We start from the raw sequence: 19,929 nt of genomic DNA, 5'->3' as shown, positions 1-19,929 counted from the left end.
TTCTCAAGTTCTTCGGCTAAATCTTTCTGCCTTTGAGCATTCTGGTGTGTCAAAGTATCCCTTGCAACTTGCTCCAACTCTCTCTGTACATTCTTTATTTTCCTTGATGACTTTTTCAATACTGTTTTATCCCATACGTGCAACTGTTTATGTACCAAAGCAAGCTTTTCCGCAAGTCCCATATTCCCTTCTGTAGACTGCCAGGCTTGTTCGACCATTCTATAGGTACAATCTTTAGTTCCTATGGGCAAATCCCATTATGCACTGATGGCAAGTCGATATGTATCCCCAGCGCAATTTTCCAGGTTCTTTGTTGCTTAAGGAGTCCACCATTTTTTGCCATGGCAAATTTTAGCGTGCATGGCCTCCATCCAACAATTCATGCTTTTTTGCTCACATGTCAGCTTTAACTTTTTTTGCACGATGGCAAATATGCTTCATGCACCATGCGAATTTCTTATTTTCAATCATGGAAAATCTAATTCTTGGACCGTGGCAAAATATTTTCTCATATTATGGTGTCTTTTTGCTTCATGTGACCGTGGTATTTTCTAATACGTTGCTACAAATTATAGTTTACTTAGCAGTTTTGTGACAAATAACTTGCGTGGATTAGTCATATGGCAATTATTTCAAAAAAGTGCGTGTCATTCATCATAGCAAAATTTTCTAAACATTTTTGGGGTTATTTTCACACAAAAAAATGTATGAAAATGTTATCTTCATAACATTTTTACCCTTTGAAGAACATGGCAATTTAACTTTATAGCATGCTAAATTACATTTATTGCCATTGAAATTTTACTTTTTATTTGGCATCGAAATGTCTTACTTTTATTACCATGGCAAAATTAACTTTTTTATTTGCCATGGCTATTCAACTTTTATCAGCATGACAATTTTACCTTTTATCTTCCATGGAAAAACTAATTTAACACTACTAGGAAATACCTTATAGATAGATGCTTAGCAGTAACGTGCAGTATAAACCCTGCGCTACTACTAAGTGGTCTCCATCGTGCCCCCCCTGGACAAGCCGTAGTAGTATCATGGGCTATAAACACACGTTACTACTATGTTGATAGTAGTAGCGCGGGGTATAAATCCGACGCTACTACTAAGTGGTCTCCACCATACCCCCCAAGATAGGCCATAGTAGTATTGTGGGGTATAAACCCAACGCTACTACTATCGACCGACCAACATATGTATACACATAGCGCACAGAGGCCCAAACCCAGACCCACACTCTCTTGATTCCCTTTCCCTCCCACCAGCGATGCCCTTCCTCACCCACCGCCACTGTCGGGCTCGCACCTCGACATGTCCCCCAAATCCGGCGACCACCTCTCCCGCCGCAGCCCCCTCCCCTACCCCTCCTTCCTCCTCCTTCCCCGCTGCTGGAAGGATAGGGAGATCCAGCAGAGCTTCGTCCATGGCGATGGCCAGATCTGTCATGGACCCAATCACTTGCACTTCCTCGTCGGGACAGGGCCTCGTGAGGACATGAGGTCCTAGCAAAAGCAGTAGCAGGTCACCGGGCGTCGTCTATGGTCCGTCAGCTCCAACTCTCTATCTATCTCTCTTCCTCTTCTAATCCTTTTCTCTTTTTTTGTAGAAGCAGCAAAGGAGAGGTGTGGGGAAGAGTTGGATTGGAAAGCACAATAACCATGAACGACTTCATCCCCTCCAGGATCAGCATCAGCCATCGATGGAGAGGATGATGACGCCCAACCGCAGCAACCATGGCTGGGATTTATTTTTTTAATTCCTGCAGCAAACAGCGATCGGAGCCTATGGAGGGAACTCGTGGGTGACAGTCTTGGGGACTCCCGGGCTGATTCGCATGAGCTGGGGGTACAGGGGAACGAGGCGGGGCTTTGCGACAAGCTAGCAGACCTTGGGGTGTTTTCCGGCCATGAGGACTCGAGAAGACGAGGGGCGGCCATGGCAGAAGCAACAGTTGGTCAAATACTGCTTTGACCATGGCCAGGTCAGCAAACTACGTGAGCAAACCATCCAAGACGATTTTTGAACGGTATTGGAAAGTTTAGGCGGTTAAGAGAGCAGAAAAAATGATCAGGGGGTCACGTGAACCACCCATTTTCTTGAAGGTAGTAAAATGGACTTTTTTCTTAAAAGAAAAAGAGATGACATAACTGAAGTAGAGGAAGAGTGGAAGACCATGTATTGCCCTTGCTTGAATTGGAACAACAACAGCCTGAACATATCTTCTAGCTCAATCTTGTGAAATATCCTTATGAATCATAATTTGGAAAAAAAAATATTGTGCTCTCCTTTAGTCCGGCCTGCCCAACTTTTTATTTCAAGCTCCGCTGGTGGCTGGATGTGAAGCAAAGCAAAAGGGGAACTGGAAGTTGGACTCGGCTCGCCATCCCCTCCATCGCCCGCCATCCGTTCGACGAAATGCCGCCTACCCTCCTTAGCATTAGGTGGCTCTGTACACATAGGAGACGGTTGTGCAAGCAGGAGGAGGGTGGGCGTCCTGCACAAGTTCTAATGCACACCAACATGCTATAATGGTTGGCTATTAGTGCCTCTTATGAGGTTGTGCAGGTCTGTTCATGGGAGGGATCCAGGAGTATATATGTTCAAGCAGGTGTGGTCCGAATGCAACCGGTAGTTTGCAAGCTGGAAAAATCCTTGAGGCAACGATGGTTAAAAAAGAAAAATAAATAGGAAACAAACAGATGATACTGAAGCATTGCTTTCTTTTAGGGAAACAGTATATGGATAATGATGTCCACAGTTTCTTTCAATTTGTTATTCAGGATGGTGAGTTGGTGGCGGATGGTGGCTGGTTATCCTTGACCTTTTGGAAGGCAGCAGCACCATATTCGCTCATTAGTCAAACTACAAGACATGGGTGGGTTTTCTTGTGTGGGGTATGTGATGGCGTCGCTTCTATCTCTATGAATTTTATATATCGTGTTTTTTTTGTTTGAACAGACTGCTGTTTATAATGTAAATGCGTGCCTATTTCTCGAAGTACATGTTCCTGCCACAACTTTATTCTAAATGATCATGCATCTCGTACTATAAGTTCATTATTATTCAGTCAAAGTCTGCTTCCAATTATTGCTCAAGTTCGTTTTTCATGGTCTCGGATTATGCATCTGACTTTAATTAAGGCCCACTCTGTCCTTTTATTCTTGATTATTCTTGTGAACCTGTTCCTCCAGCCTCGCAGCCTTTCCTTCTGGCACACGGTATAGTTGGGACGATGTTGTAACTCCTGTCAGAATAGTCATCACAATTTGAGCATAGAAAATGGCAAATCTGCTGGTACAAAACAAGCTCTAGTAGTGACAGGTTATTAATGTATAATATCCTGATTTGAGTTTGACCTAATCTTTCATTCAAGCTGCAGAGGCCTTGGGGTAACGCACAGGGACCTTTTAACCTGTGATGTGCCAGCGCCTCCCTCCCTGGGTTCTTCAAGTCTGGGCGCATCAATGGGCATTTCGGAGAAGTCATGGCCTCATGGGTAATTTTGTGAGGACTGTGGTGTGGCGCTGGAGTCTGGAGGGAAGTTTGCAGGAAGCGCATGGCGGATTAGCTATGCTGACTGTTTCGGTCACTAAGGCATGATGAGCTGATGATCACCCGACTGGCCGGTCTGTGACTGATTTCCTGAAGGTACACCACATTTGATGAGATTGAAGCATTGCTTTCTTTAGGGAAACAATATGTAGATAATAATGTCTACAGTATCCTTCAGTTTGTTGTTATTCAGGATGATGAATCGGTGGCTGATGGTTATAGGCTATCCTTGGCATTTTGGAAGGCAGCATCGTATTCAGACTGCATTACGCAAACTATCTCTATGAATTTATATATTGTGTTTTTTTGCTGTTTGAACAGACTGCTGTTTATATTGTAAAGGTGTGACCTATTGGTCGAAGTACATGTTCACACCACAACTTCATTCTAAGTGATCATGGATCTCGTATGTTAGTTCATTATTCAGTGAAAAGTTAGGTTTCAGTTATTGTTAGAGTTCGTGTTTCGTGGTCTCAATGGATTTCTATGCATCTGATCTCAATTAAGGCCCACCCTGTTCTTAGTTTTTGTTCATGATTATGTTTTAGCTTCAGAGCGTTTCTCTCTTGCACGCGATATAGTAGGGAGCTAGGGATGATGTTGTAACTTGCCAGAACAGTCATTCTCAGTTGAGCATAGAAAATGACAAGTCTGCTTATCTAAAATAAAGTCTAGTAGTGACAGGTTGTTAATGTATTATATCCTTGACTTGAATTTAACCGTTCATTCAACATTTCTGTTAGCTGGCCCTAGGATTGATAAGCACGTTGACCATATTGTTCCACCCAATAAGCACCCTGAACAGCCATTCAAGTTAGCATAAGAAGAGCTGAACTTCCAGTACATCTTCACCATCTCCTTCCCAATCTTGCTCTCTGAGGTTCAAGGTCTCTGGAGGTTATCCCTGCTGCAACTAGTGCCATGGATCCCAAACAGATGGTGCATATGAATCAAGGACAAGAGGAAACTAGCTATGCTCGCAACTCCAGTATTCAGGTATACCTTCTCTCTTGATCGATTCAGTACTGTTATTTCTATGGTCCCTTCTGAAACTTGGCTTCTGAAGACTGTCTCGTCAAGAATTTGCTCATATTATATCTTATACTATTACTGACAACTAAACTAAACACCATAAATAAAGAATAATATTGGGAAAGACTTAACTGGATTTCTGAAGAAGTACAAGTCGAGTGCAGAATGCTGCGCAGAACAGGATGAAGCCCCTGATAGAAGCGGCAATCGTTGATGCATGCAGCAACACCAGCACCTTGTCTTGCGGAAAGGTGGTGATCATGGACTTGGGCTGCTCCTCTGGTCCAAATGCGGTGGCATTGGTGTCAATCACCCTTGAGGCCACCCACAGCCACTTTCTTCAGTTGCAGCAGCCACCTCCGGAAGTCTGTGTACTCCTGAATGATCTCCCATACAATGACTTCAACGTGGTGGTGAAGAGCCTGGTTCCGCTCCGTAAAATGAACGAGCCTGTTGTTGTAACTGGTGTTGTACCAGGGTCATTCTACGAGAGGCTCTTCCCTGGTGGATCCTTGCATCTTATCTGCTCATCCAACATCCTTAATTGGCTCTCAAAGGTGTGTAAATTCGGCACTCCACTCCAACAGCCTTCATTCCTTCATTATCTGATTCTTTAGAGGTACAGGCTCCTCGAGATTTAATGATGAACCAAATCCCGGCGTACGACATCGATGAACATGTCAGGCGTGAAAGACTCACGGTGGTTGCTGGAGCTTATGCAAGACAGTTCAGGAAAGATTTCACACTTTTCTTGGAGCTGAGAGCCAAAGAATTGGTCCCTAAAGGCAGGATGGTTGTTTCCCTTGCTGGGAGGCGTTCTGATGAACTCATAAACGAAAGCTCTCACGTCTGGGGAACTGTAGCTCAGATTTTAGCCATCATGGCCTCAGAGGTACATACACGTCCTTACGTTTCAAACGTTTTATCATTTGTAGCAATCGTGTAATTGTTTGACATCTCGAGTTTCTCTTTTGGATCACTAACAGGGTGCGATTGACAAAGCAAAGTTTGATTCTTTCTACATACCAGTATATGGGCCTTCCCTTGAAGAGCTGAGGGAAATCATCCAGGAAGATGGTTCCTTCTCAGTCACCGAGATGCAGGCGCACGAGCCTACAAGCGGCATGGACTATGCATGCCTCACCCCAAACATGATTGCGAATAGTTTCAGAGCTATATATGAGCCGATAATAGACCAACATTTTGGATCCTCTGGAGAGGTCATGGATGAGTTTGTGAGGACCGCGGAGAAGTATTTGAACCTGCAAGGTGGCTCTCAAGTCAAGCAGACCAAAAACCCGATAGTTATGCTGGTTGTATCGCTCACCAAGGCATGACATGGCAACTGGCGTGTTATTGCTTAGCTTGTATCACTCATCAATTCATAAACTCGATTGGATTTTCGAGAGACGAAAAGAAAGATATCTTCTGTAATAATATTTTCATTGTTTGAGCCAAGTATCTGTCTTTTTTTTCTTATCTCACAATGCATTTGAGTATATTATTGAAGTTATTCAGAGGTATAGGATATTCTCTCATATTTTTTTCGAAAAGGGGATACCCCGGCCTCTGCATCAGATCGATGCATACGGCCATCTTATTAAACCAAATAAGTTCCAACAAGGTCTCAAAGTCTCCTACTGAAAAGTGAACAAAGCTCACACAGAGCCAACATGGGCTAGAAACACAGACTAGCCATATAAAAGACGCCACAGCCGGCTGGCTGAAAAAGAGATAGGTAAACTAATTGCCTATCCTATTACATGATCGCCATCCAAACCGGTTGAAGATATCCCGAGCTACCATCTCCCAGCGGATAGATCCAGTAACCAAACGCTCCCTGGCCTCCGTCGGAGTGAGTAGCGACCACGAACGGATCAACGCCGTGGCTCTGAAAATAACCTGCAAAAAATAAATATGTGTTGTCCTGTTAAAAACCAAATCATTTATGCAATTCCAGAGCGCCCACACCAAGGCACAGACTCCTGCACGAATATGTCTCGCTAACTCGGACTCTACTCCGTTAAGCCACGTTCCAAATAACGTGTTGACTGAATTCGGTGGAGTAATATTAAAAACAATATGGATCGTCCTCCATAAAACTTTAGCTAGCGGGCAATTAAGAAAAAGGTGTTTGATCGTCTCATCCCGATCACAGAAACTACACCTAGTAGATCCTGTCCAATTACGCTTTGTCAAGTTGTCCTTGGTTAAAATAACTTGTTTATGCAGAAACCACATAAACACTTTGATTTTTAAAGGGACTTTGACAGCCCAAACATGTTTGGAACTAGGAATCGAGCTTGAATTGATAACATCAACATACATTGATTTAACAGTAAAAACTCCAGACCTAGTAAGCTTCCAGCATAATTCATCTGGTTGTTGGGAAAGCTGAATGTCCATCAGTCTCCTTACTAGATGCAGCCATTCTTCCCAACGATTACCCACTAATGCCCTTCTGAACTGAATATTAAGGGGGATCGATTGTAATACCGTGGCAACAAAAGTCTCACGTCTTTGAACTATACAATACAAAGACAGGTATTGGATTGCTAAGGGTGTCTCTCCGAGCCAAGTATCCTCCCAGAATCGCGTACTGGCACCGTCACCAACAATAAACTTTATCCTATTAAATAAGGACAACTTTACTTTCATAAGCCCTTTCCAAAAGGGTGAATCAGTCGGTCTTACTGTCACCTGAGACAGAGTTTTGGTTTGAAGATACTTGCTACGGAGGATTTGCGCCCAAGTGGCGTCAGTTCCACTTGATAACTTCCACAATCACTTGCTGAGAAGACATTTGTTCTTAACTTCAAGATTCTCAATACCAAGACCCCCTTGGTCTTTCGGTCTACAGATGATATCCCATTTGGCTAATCGGTATTTTCTTTTAATCTCATCACCTTGCCAGAAGAAACGTGATCGATAGAAGTCCAGTCTTTTCCTAACTCCAACTGGGACTTCGAAGAACGACAAAAGAAACATAGGCATACTCGTGAGAACCCAATTTATCAGAATTAAACGGCCTCCGTACGACATGAGCTTGCCCTTCCAGCAACTCAGTTTCTTTTCAAATCGATCCTCAATGCACTTCCACTCTGTGTTTGTCAGCTTACGATGGTGGATTGGTATTCCTAAGTAGGTGAAAGGCAAAGCCCCCAAATCACACCCGAACAATTGCCTATAAGCCTCTTGTTCATCGTTGGCTCTACCAAAGCAGAACAACTCGCTTTTGTGAAAGTTAATTTTTAACCCGGTTAATTGTTCAAATAAGCATAACACCAGCTTCATATTTCTCGCCTTTTCCAAGTCATGCTCCATAAAGATGATTGTATCATCAGCATATTGGAGGATGGACACACCTCCATCAACTAGATGAGGTACCAGGCCACCCACTTGACCAGCCTCCTTGGCCCTTCCTATTAGAATTGCCAACATATCCACTACAATGTTAAACAAGATAGGGGACATCGGATCCCCTTGTCGCAGGCCCTTTTGTGTCTGGAAATAATGACCGATCTCATCATTCACTTTGATTCCAACACTCCCTTTTTGCGTATATGACTCAACCTGGCGTCGCCAGATTTCATCAAAGCCTTTCATACACAACGCCTGTTGTAGGAATGGCCATTTAACTTTATCATACGCTTTCTCGAAATCCACCTTAAAGATGACTCCATCCAACTTTTTCGAGTGAATTTCATGGAGCGTTTCATGCAGGACCACCACCCCTTCTAGAATGTTCCTGTCCAGCATGAAAGCAGTTTGGGAATGCTGCACCACAGAATGCGCAATCTGTATGAGCCGATTAGTCCCAACCTTGGTGAAAATTTTGAAACTAACATTGAGAAGGTAGATCGGCCTAAACTGCTCGATTCTCACAGCATCCGTTTTCTTAGGAAGCAGTGTTATTGTTCCAAAATTTAAGTGAAATAACTGAAGCTGTCCAGAGAAAAGATCGTGAAACATTGGAAGTAAATCCCCCTTAATAATGTGCCAACATCTCTTGTAAAACTCCGCCGGGAATCCATCAGGCCCGGGAGCCTTATTGTTTTTCATCTGCGATATAGCATCAAACACCTCCTTCTCCGAGAATGGGGCAACCAGAATATCATTATCACGAGCAGTTAGTTGAGGCACATCCTCAATCCTGGACTCATCGAGGGATACAAAACTGTCCTCCGGAGGTCCAAATAGCTGCTTATAATATTCAGTGATATAAAATTTCAAGTTGTCCTGCCGTACAATCGTTCCTTCCTCTTGCTCAAGCTGAAAGATTCTCTTCTTTCTGTGTTTGCCATTAGCAATCAAGTGAAAGAATTGAGTGTTTGCGTCCCCATGGACCACTCTGCGAACCTTAGCCCGCAACGCCCACTTCAATTCTTCCTCACGGAGAATTTCTTTCAACCTCATCTCCGCCTCGAGCTTAATCTGGAGCTCCGCAGATTGCAAAATCATGGACTCGGCTTTTATATCTAGGGCCTGAATCAGAGAAATGAGCCTTTCCTTTTCAACTTTATAAACCCCACTAAGGTGCTTAGCCCATCCCCGTAGGAAACTTCTCAAATGCCTAATCTTGTTCTGCCAACGCTGGCAAGAGGTCGTGCCTCCTGCATCTTTAGCCCATTCCCTGGCTACCAGATCCAGGAAGCCTTCTCGTTCAAACCATGCAAGTTCGAAAGAAAAGGTGTTTTTGTTTCCCACGTGGTTTGGCTCACCTGAGTCCACGAATAAAGGTGTGTGATCCGAGATTCCGCGAGAGAGAGCCTGGACCGTTACGAGAGGGAACTTTTGTTCCCACTCGACACTCGCGAGAACTCGATCCAGCTTCTCATACGTCGGGTTTGGCAACGCGTTAGCCCAGGTAAACTTTCTACCGGAAAGCTCTATCTCTCTCAGATCCAAGCTTTCAATAATGGTATTGAACATAAATGACCATCTTCCATCAAAATTATCATTATTCTTTTCATCTCTCCTCCTAATGATATTGAAGTCACCCTCAACCAAAATTGGGAGCTGCTCGGATCCGCAAATTCGAACAAGGTCCGCCAAAAACTATGCCCACAACTCTGGTTTTGAGGTACCCTCTGTTCTTTTGACTTACGCATTAACTGTTTCTTTGGCCTCTTCTTTGTCACTTGACTCCTCTCATATGTTCATTTGTCGCAATATGACAGGGCGGAACAAGCTATGCCCACAACTCTGGTTTTGAGGTACCCTCTGTTCTTTTGACTTACGCATTAACTGTTTCTTTGGCCTCTTCTTTGTCACTTGACTCCTCAAAACTGTATGAGTGCTCAGAAGAACAGCATGAAGCCCCTCATGGAAGAGGCAATTGTTCATGTATGCAGCAGCACAAGCACCTTTTCATGCGGAAAGATGGTGATCGTGGACTTGGGCACTGGTGTCGATCGCCCTCAAGGCCAGCTGCTGCCACTTTCTTCAGTTCCAACAGCCACCTGTGGTGAAGTCAGTCTACTCCTCAATGATCTCCCATACAATGACTTCAGTTGCAACACCCACCTCTGGAGAGTCTGCTGGTTGCGCACATGCAAATCACAAGCCTGTTGTTGTACTAGCTGGTGTTTTACAAGGTCATTCCATGAGCGGCTTTTCCCTAGTGGCTTCGCGCATCTTTTCCAGACAATAGGAACAAAAACTTCCAGTCAAATATCTTCTAGCCGATGAAATCTTAGTTACTTAGTTAAGATGCATGTCATATTTTGATGTTGGTTTGTTAACTCGAACAAGCTTGAAGTGTTACTAGTTGTTTTGAAGAGTATTAATTACCCAGTGAACTTGCATGCCTAAGGGTACAATGCACGCTTTATTTGCTTTTTATATTGGATTTATGCAAAACGCATCCATGGCAGCACAATTGGTGCCGTGGCTGCAAAATTGTAATTATCATGAATAAGCACCGCGGGCGAGCCACACCGCCCGCCATTGTAACATGTATAAGTAGTGGCAGGCAGGAAAGCACCGCCCTCCGCTAAAGAAAGATAATCAGTGGCGTGCAAGTTCGTGCGCCCGCCACTGCAGTGATCGACCAGTGGCAGACCGCCCGCCCAACACTGATGACATAATAGCAGTGGTGGGAGGTCGATGGCGGGTGCCCCTGGGAGCCTTGCCCGCCATTGCTGGCCTCTTCCCACCCGCCACTGCTAGGCATTCCTGCAGTAGTTTTGTCAGATCCATGGAGGTATTGATGATAATTTGTGGATGTGAGTTAGCGGCCACGACATCACTTCACGGTGGAGGCAGCCCTGTGAAGGAGGAGGAGAGGCAGATGCGGCACGCATAGTGCGAGTACACGATGGAGGTGGTTTTCTTGGTTGCAGCTTGGGACGGGGCCTGGCAAAGAGACCGCGCGCTAGCTGGAGCGCGGAGTAGGCATCCATCGCAGGCCTCCATCCACTGGTAGAAAAAGGGCTTTTAGTCCCGGTTCGTAAGGGCCTTTAGTCCCGGTTCTGGAACCGGGACTAAAGTGTCGGTACTAATACCTCCCCCCTTTAGTCCCGGTTCACCTTTAGTCCCGGTTGGTGAAATTTCCTGATTTTTTTTGAAATTTTTTTTTGAATTTTTTTTTTCAAATTTTTGAATTTTTTTAACCTCTAATCTCTAATCACCCCTCATCACTGCTCAATTTAATCTCTAATCACCCCTCATCATTCCAAATCATCTCACTTCCCGAACGGTCACCCATCCTCTCACTACTCCAGCCTGAGCACGCTTAACTTCCAGGTTCTATTCTCCCTCGTTTCCAAGTCTGCACTTGTTGTTTTCCTGACAATAGTAAGATGTCAATCCTATTAACCCTCAGGAATTTAGCTTGAGCATGAAGTCACATATTTCACTGTTTGAGTTTAAAACTATTGTTCTAAAAAACAATAATTTTTTAGTAACACTAATATTTTTGAATAAGTAGTTTGACCATTGTTTGACCACAGTTTGACCATAGTTTGACCAGATTTGACCAAAATTCAAAAAAGGTGAAATAATTATTTAATAACACTAATATTCTTGAATAATTATTTAGTAACACTAATACTTCTTGAATAAGTATTTAAAAAAACTGAAATTTGAGCATAACTTTTTTTCCTTTTGGAATTTGAGGATTCTAGAAATTTGCAAACAAGCCGTAGGCGGTCTCCATCGGATGTAACTTTTCGAGTAGATGATTTTTCATATAAAAAACTTTTTCATCCGAGTTCGTATGCAAAAGTTGTGCCCATTTTACAAATTCGAGAGAGATTTTGTAAATAAAGTCGAAATTCATATTTGTAAATTTTCCCAACAACTAGACCACATATCACATGTGAAACTTATTTTCTTTTTTTTTTTGACATTTCCATCATTTTCTTTTTTTTTTAAACTGAAAAGGCGGTCCACGGGGGGGGGGGGGGGGGGGGTAGAGTTTGAAAATGGGACCTTGAGTCCCGGTTCGTGGCACGAACCGGGACTAAAGGTCTCATCCCCATTAGTCCCGGTTCGTGCCTCAAACCGGGACTAAAGGTCTAATCTTTAGTCCCGGTTTGTGGCACGAACCGGGACCAATGGTTGTGGGCCAGGAGCGAGGCCCATTGGTCCCGGTTCATCCCACCAACCGGGACCAAAAGGTCCAGATGAACCGGGACTAATGCCTTAGCCGCACGAACCGGGACCAATGCTCACATTAGTCCCGGTTCTAGACTGAACCGGGACTAATGGGCTAAGCCGGCCTGGACCATAGCCCTGTTTTCTACTAGTGATCGCCATGTTTCCTTCACCCGGGCTCGTCTTGGGTGTGAGCCAGGCGAAGGAGGTCACGAGCTGGAATGCTTGGGTGAGCTATGTCATATGTGAGTAGTGGCGTATGGGAAGTTGGGAACCCTAGCTAGCTCGTTCGGGGAGAGAGGAGCAGACGGAGGCATGAGCAGTCGAGGTGAGAGAAGAAGACTGGGAACGTAGTTGGACAAAAAAATGTGGTGGACCAAATAAACCGAGAGACGAAGGAGGTGCAGACAAAGGTTGGACGAAGATTGGGCTGGACGTGGCATCCTGGCAAGAAAGGGAACCTTAGGCTCTTTTTAGATAGTAGAGATTAAACCCAAATTGGAGGACACACATCTAACATCTTCAGACTTAAGACTGCATTTGGTACCGTGCCGTGGATTATGACAATCCTTTCCCTTTCTAATTCATCATTTGGTCGTAGGACTTAAGGTTGCTTTTGGCACCATGCTGTGGATTATGATAATCATTTCCCTTTCTAATTCATTATTTGACCTCAGGACTTAAGACTGGTTTTGGCACCATGTTGTGGATTATGATATTCCTCTTATTATTTCTATTCTATCATTTGGCCAAACCATTTTTTTCTAGTTCCTTACCTATTTGTTTATAATATCGTAGGTATAAAAGAGATTTAACAGGACATTTCTCAGCAACCACATGATGAATCTAGGAATGGTTCGCCAGGAGCTCCTCCTTCCCGTCAAAAGAAAATGAGTGCTTGCACTCTTGCAACCATGGCCGACAAGTCTGGTCTAAAAGGTGCAAGGGTGTGGCCTTGTAAAGACTAATGAACACGAAAAATACTGGAGGACACAACTATTTATGCACTCATGTACCACTACTTACATTATTTATGTTCAATTATGTTTCAAATAACAGGCTCGAAAATAACTCTTGAGACATGCTTATCAACCATATGTTGCGGGCAATTAGCAGCGTAGTAGCAAGTTTTCACAACATCCATGAATGTTTGCTTTGTCTTCCTATTACTGGTTGTATCATCGCACCTCTGGAGATGATATCGGGCAAGTTCTTGCATATCAAACTCAACTTCCTCATCAATGCGGTATATTATTTCCTGTTTTTTATCAGTGTCCTACAAATCACATCATTAGTCAAACGACTATAACATTTAAGCATCATAATAAAAAATATAATTTATCATCAAAGTTTCTCTGTCAAGTTGGGTGACCCATAGGCCTTAGGATGAAAAAATTCTATGTTGCCGCCAATGCAGATAGTTAGCCGACGACACATATATCACGCAAATTAGGGCTTAAAATACACGAATCTAGAGAAATACATAGGATATGACCCTACCTACTCAGCATACTACATCGACAAAGAACAAAAGTCTAGCTAAACCAGTTAAAACTACCTTGCTCCCTCTTCCCATGCCCTAATCTGAAATTCCAACAAAGAAGGTGGATCATATCTGCATGACTTAATATGAAATTACTTTCCATTAGAGGAGGATGGGAGATATTAAGTTGTTAGTTGCTTTCTCTATTCTTGTGGAAATTCTCAATTTCTTGCATTTCCATAAATACATAAGTTTTATGTGATCAAGGCAATAAAGTAAAAAATGTAAAGATAAAAGTTACCAGGCGTAACAAACTAAACTGGTTAGTTTTTATGCACATTAGAAGTATATGTTGTGCTTTATCATAACTCAATTTAATGTTGACTTCTTCTACTATCTGCATGTAAGTATGTAGATATTCTCAAGTTATATATAATTATTAAAAACGTTCCATATGCACAGGGGCCATTTCATAGAAATAGTGGGTGGAGTTTAACAAATTTCCTCTCTTCCATATAAGGCATCCATCCTTATAACCACCTTATAGTCATTTATTATCGAAGGGTTCATGTTTATACTTCTGTTACTAACAGAAAACTTCATCTCTATTTAGTAGCTTCTCAGTCTGTCGGGTCAATATAAGATAGGACATCGAAATTCTTAATTAAATAATTTGTATGACAATATGAAGGGCGTGTTTAATGTGGCATTTGCGATCACATTGTTGAAATTAGCAGAAGACATAAATAAGTTATAAGCCAAAACCAGCACAGAAACCAAGCATTATTGTATACTTATAGACCAACATAGCAAGTGTAAAATAAAACAAAATATCATATGTTAGGCAGATCAAATTAAAAAATAGATATATTGTTGATTTTTTTAAGTTCCACATCATAAACAAAAAATCGTATAATTGACTTAGTCTATAATCAAGTCTACACTATATTAACACCACATATTTCACATTACGTGAATACTCAAAAACCTTTTGAACACAAATGATGTCTTTTGACTCAACAATGTAATAGGACCAACTAATTCCTATCTAACAACACAAAAATAAAATTAAGAACACTTGCTTGTAGTTTTCAGTTTTTCTCAAAATATATCTTGAAAGTTCGATGGTTAAAAAAAGCATATCCCTTAAGTTTAAGAGTAGCTCACAAGGCCAGACATGGAAGACGCATCTATTGCAGGTATCCCAAACAGGTAAAGGTAACTGGTACAACTTTTACATTGTTTTCTTTAAATAATGGAGCCTTTTATTACCAGTATCTACTGCGTCCTAAGATGCATATACCCAACCATATTACATTTTTGATCCATTTTAGAGGGAAATAATGTAATCATTCTGGCATCACACACGATGTGGCATGAAAGTTATTAAGTAGTAGGGGTTTACCTGAGAAAGTAACTGCTTCTGGTGAAGATTGTCATAAATATATGCATGTTGAATGAACCGAGCACCATGCACATTGTTTATCATGGATTGTACTTCACCAGTTCGTCCAGCACAAATCTCAATAACTTTAACAAGAAGCAAACATGTTTGTTTTCCGTTAACCACGCACGACCCTTGTTGCATAACACTAGATTTTGTATATTTGTCATCATCAGTGTATATCTGTTCGATCATCCATTCATTCCACTAAAATTTCAAAGAATGGTATTATAATATATATCTGATATAACATTGTAAAAAACTAGTTCTACTAGAAGTTCAAAGAATAATATTAAAATATATGTTTGATAAGATGTTGTAATAACTTGCAAATTGAGCAGCGCTTTTTTAACTTACAGCACATCGTAAGAGATTGTGGATGTAGTTTGGTCCTTCGCGCGAAGGTAGTGCCTCTTGTGCTAAAGTATCAATAAGTTGTTGAAGTGCACTTGCAAGAATATCGTCTTTTGTATTTCCTTTAAGCCTAAATGCATGGTTTTCGTTAGATCACTACATTGGATTTGCTATTACATAATAGGTTGTATAACAAGCATAGGTTTAGCTGCCGTGAAACTTAATGCTTCTATCATGGAACGGAGTACCATCTGAAATGAATTTCCTTAATGCAATAATGAAAGAACTAGTGAGTAATTGTGTTGATTTACACAATAGCAACAATAACATGAGAATGTCAAGATTAAGGTGCTTAGATTTTGCAGAGTTTAAGGTACCATGCATGCATGCCATATTGCTCAAATATCAATTTCCAATACAAATATAAAATATCTAAATTAAAATAATATTAGTCTCACAAAACATTAGGAATGATAAGTGAATGCACGTAAGGCATTAGTAAATTGATTATCTTTGGACCATTCTAACAAAAATGATTAATAAGCTTTTGTGTGAGTCTAATGCACTAGCTAACAAGGACTGGGAGGAATAACTTAAAATTTTGCTCGAGAATAGCAATTACTTCCAAAGATGGTGAATATTAGGAGACATTTTTTACACCATAATGTGGCAGTATGGAATAAATTTACCATAATAGAGCGAGCTTTTAGTGTGTGGTCAAAATGATAGATGGCATATTATACACCAAAAATGGATTAATTCGTTTTGATATTTTCATGGTATTCTGCTAGAGGGAATGAATGTGAAGCCGCAAAACACAAATGATACATGGTTTCTACTATTCTATTGATAGGAAAGAGCGGATGGATCAAATTCAAAGTTGATCCTTCCTTTCATTTCTTGTGCTATATATAGTGAGTTGTATAAATTGATCTAAACCAGTTTAACAAACACATACGGATTAGTTAGATATTGAATCCAATGAGTAAATAAGTGATGGCATATGCACCAACTTGTCTTGTATAGTATGAAACATGTTTGATATGAAAAATGTTATAATTAATCATGTTTACTCTAGGTTTACAAATGAAAAGTTGTATGCTTCCATAATCTATGAAATATAGCGGTGGTGCCGATTTAATCACAACACACATTTTTAATTTAATTTGACAACATTATGATATCATCCATAGTACAACTAAGCCAATGCAAGTATCACATTATCATATGTGTTTCCATATTTGTTAGTGAGAGGGAAAGAAACCAAAGCGACCCATGCCAAAACATTATCATCTGGCACGTTGATTCAACATTGGACCGGAATGCTTAGTCATGCTTGGTTGATATACTCACCATGATGGGTCATCATTTTGTTCATGGGGGCCATGCTGTAAAAATTGTACCATCCTTTCCTTTCTCGTAAAGTTGCTACGAATGTGTGTTGAAATAGTGTTGGCAAGCACTGACACTGTGGTCCATGCAAATCGCTCATTGGCACGGCTTGGTTCAAAAATGCTAGCAGCGGCTAAAAAATACGTTCTTAAAACATCTTCGGGCGCCACCTGAAAAACCTTGAGCCCGCTCCTAGTAAACCATCTACAAAATATAATGCCAACGAATTTTAGAATTTTTAAGCTAAATTCATGTAGGAAAATAAGATAAGAGAAAATAAAATGTATGTGGGACTACTACATACTTTTGCAAACCATGCCACTCAAGCTGATGTAGAACTTGGCAACTATTGAAATCAAGTCTTGCCAACTCAAGATAGGTATTATTATTCACAAGTGGCATCCTGCCAAAAGTGATTCATAATTTATGGGTAAATTTACGTTATCCTTGCTAAAGAAATATGCCACACAAAAAAGTATAATTTTTTAATATAGTAATAAATTTCACCTATATAATGTCTTTCCGATCCATACGTCATCACTACCACCATATTGATCCAGATAGGTTCTTGCTTCTAAACGTGGCAAGTTTGCATACCAAGGAAAGTCCAGCGTGTATTGTACCTATCAATCAACCAACAACATTATTTTTATCATGTCTACAGAAGGTCATTTTTATGTAAACAAGATAATATATGTGCTTGAGACTTCCTAAAAATAGAAATGGCAAAAGAATACCAAATATTATTGAGAAACTGACATGAATCTTAGATTATACTCACATTTGGTAAGACTATACTAACTAGCAATTGTATTCTCTGTTAGAACTATATATATTGTATCTCGTCTACGTGCAATATTATGAACAATCTCACTTAATGTTTCTTGTGTAAATCCACCCAATGATGCATGGATTCTCTCTAAATTCTTAACACTTTTATATTGTTCAAACAATATGAATTATACAAGTGTTATGAAGCATATATAAACCTCAATTTCTAGTAGTAGACTTATTACCTCACCAGGTAGATCCTTAGAAATGATCCATTTATCACAAACTGTGCCTTGGGCTTCTCTTTCTCTAAGATATTTATATGAGAAAGCCCTAGCATGCTGCAAGATATCCTCTCCAGGAAAACTTATTTGAGCAGCCCTATTCATGTTATACATCCCAGTGATTGCCTGAGTTGATTGTCCCACTAAACAAAAAAACTCCCCATCCTTCTCAAAATGCTTAAACACACCTGCATAACAAAATATTTTATGCACAAAATTAGAGAAATCTATAGAGTAAGTACAACATTGTTATCAAGAAACACAACTTCATTGTTAATGTAAGAGGGAAAATTGTGTTCTACTTGGGGAGACATCATATCCATGTAGTCGTAGTAGTCGGAAAGCCATAGATGTGTCATCCAAATCTGCTACATTTGAATTTCTAGCCCAGCATATCCCTTCTTCTGTCCAATACCTACATAGTGAAAAGGGAGCTAAATAACTCTTTCCTCACAAAGTACCTCAAGTCTAGCATTACTATACTGCGGTCCTGAAATAAAAAATATGCTAACAAAATATATATAAAGAAAAACCTTTTGACATAATCCATGCAATATTCAATCTCTCGTTCAAAGTATCGTGAGATCCCAAGACGCTCCAATCGATCAACGGCCCAGAGGTGCTCAAAAAGATCAACTGGGTAAACATTGGGAACTGGAGATGGTCAAGAGGAACAATGTGAGATCACATATTACAAAATGGCAATTTAATAGAGTGTGCTACATCATAAAATTTAATAAATCTGATGCTATGGACGTCTTACCGCCTCCATTAAATTTCTTGACTATCATGCTGATATACTCGAAGCATTTGTTGTCACCAGTTTGCATAAGAGCATAAGCAGTGGCTGAAGGAGAACACAAGAAGGAACCGTCAGAGGATTTTAGCTTCAAGAGCTTTTGCCAATCCAATCCAAGCATCCCTTCAAGACTATATAGAATTGATGTCGGAATGTTGTGCATCAGATCCTTTGGAATCCTACATTGTAGCACCATAAGAAATTAATGAGGAAAATTTCCTGATGGAAACAAAGGAAAAAGTGATGCATCGTATTCTACACCTGATTAGTTCAACATGATGCGTACAAATTAAGCTTCACTTCTCGGTTATAATATATGCTTTGCAAAGCATTGTGTTCATATGGAAATTCAATCCCCAGGCTCCTAGCAGCTTCTATGAGAGAAGGGAATGCAATCTCAAAACCAACGGGCATTGGCTCTAGATCTTCTTTCGTTAACCTCCACACATTTTCCTCAAGAAATGAGAGTCCTAAACACCAAATGGTCAATAGCAAAGCATAGGAGTCCATCAATGATCAGTTGTCTATTTGAAAATATATGTGACTTCACACTACCTTTCTTGCATTTGCTAGGTTCAAGAGACCACTTTGTTAGTGCTACAACACAAGCAAGAGTGTTCATCATTCGGTCGTAGGCAGAGAACAAGGCCGCGTCGCCCCACGAGTTGTCAGGTAGCTGGTTGTTGATGATCCAATTAACAGACGTCATGAATTGGGGTCCATCGCCACCATCTAGCCTTGGCACTAGGGCAACCCAAGCAGTGTCGTATGCTGAGATGCTGATCTCCCCATCATTCATTGATCTTAGCATTGCCCTTACTTGATAAATTAGAGGCAGAAAATCTACTTCTGGAACCTGTTGGAAATATAGATTGGCATGGTAAGTAACAAATTGATAGTCGGTCAGTTATTCATTATAACTATAGAAAGCTTTTTATCCAGAAGTAAATGAAATCACTATAGAATTAGAAGTTTGCCTTGGGAATTACTTCATGGTCATCAAAGTAAAGTGGTTTCTCTGGTTGTTTGGTGATCCGAGTCTCCTCTTTCATTGGATTGGTTTGTAACCCTGCAACTATAGTGAAATATACTCACTTTCAAGTTCAATAGTAGAAAACATCACAAGTTAACATGACATATCCACCATAAGGCATCAAGTAAACATAAATTTTGCTTACATAGAGTAACAGTGCATGAATCCACACTA

General features: G+C 40.9%; 2 protein-coding genes across 3 annotated transcripts; one reads left to right on the top strand and one right to left on the bottom strand.

Annotated features, from left to right (window-relative positions):
• Positions 1 to 3,399: 3,399 nt before the first annotated feature.
• LOC125549212 (putative jasmonic acid carboxyl methyltransferase 2) lies at positions 3,400 to 6,054 on the top strand. 2 transcript variants are annotated; one of them, XM_048712677.2, is made up of 5 exons: positions 3,400 to 3,660; positions 4,308 to 4,560; positions 4,761 to 5,153; positions 5,222 to 5,488; positions 5,583 to 6,054. In XM_048712677.2, the coding sequence occupies exons 2-5, from the start codon at positions 4,486 to 4,488 to the stop codon at positions 5,931 to 5,933; spliced, it is 1,086 nt and encodes a 361-aa protein (XP_048568634.1). In that variant the 5' UTR covers positions 3,400 to 3,660; positions 4,308 to 4,485; the 3' UTR covers positions 5,934 to 6,054. The 2 variants fall into 2 exon arrangements, with proteins under 2 accessions (XP_048568634.1, XP_048568635.1); XM_048712678.2 differs by having other exon boundaries at positions 3,743 to 4,560.
• A 7,189-nt stretch (positions 6,055 to 13,243) lies between these two features.
• LOC125547194 (ent-copalyl diphosphate synthase 1, chloroplastic-like) lies at positions 13,244 to 19,151 on the bottom strand. The gene is made up of 11 exons (XM_048711175.2): positions 19,009 to 19,151; positions 18,687 to 18,901; positions 18,457 to 18,577; positions 18,226 to 18,338; positions 17,885 to 18,111; positions 17,376 to 17,491; positions 17,173 to 17,271; positions 16,830 to 17,072; positions 15,480 to 15,606; positions 15,084 to 15,329; positions 13,244 to 13,471 (listed from the first exon to the last, which is right to left on the bottom strand). Exons 1-11 carry the CDS (start codon positions 19,134 to 19,136, stop codon positions 13,244 to 13,246), a joined length of 1,863 nt encoding a protein of 620 aa, XP_048567132.2. The 5' UTR covers positions 19,137 to 19,151.
• Between the last annotated feature and the right edge of the window lie 778 nt (positions 19,152 to 19,929).

Source organism: Triticum urartu, chromosome 3A, assembly GCF_056163025.1.
Source record: "Triticum urartu cultivar PI428250 chromosome 3A, HENAU_Tu73, whole genome shotgun sequence".
In the NCBI taxonomy this organism is placed as follows: domain Eukaryota; kingdom Viridiplantae; phylum Streptophyta; class Magnoliopsida; order Poales; family Poaceae; genus Triticum; species Triticum urartu.
This window is presented reverse-complemented; position numbering and strand designations above follow the sequence as displayed.

Coding starts and splice junctions, on each gene's coding strand:
- LOC125549212 (XM_048712677.2), top strand. CDS start 4,486: ATGGATCCCAAACAGATGGTGCATATGAATCAAGGACAAGAGGAAACT. Junction 5,154..5,221: donor TCCTTAATTGGCTCTCAAAG/GTGTGTAAATTC, acceptor TTAGAGGTACAG/GCTCCTCGAGATTTAATGAT. Junction 5,489..5,582: donor TAGCCATCATGGCCTCAGAG/GTACATACACGT, acceptor GATCACTAACAG/GGTGCGATTGACAAAGCAAA.
- LOC125547194 (XM_048711175.2), bottom strand. CDS start 19,136: ATGCCCGTTGGTTTTGAGATTGCATTCCCTTCTCTCATAGAAGCTGCT. Junction 15,330..15,479: donor ACAATCTCTTACGATGTGCT/GTAAGTTAAAAA, acceptor TTGAAATTTTAG/TGGAATGAATGGATGATCGA. Junction 13,472..15,083: donor AGAAGCAGTTACTTTCTCAG/GTAAACCCCTAC, acceptor TGTGATTTGTAG/GACACTGATAAAAAACAGGA.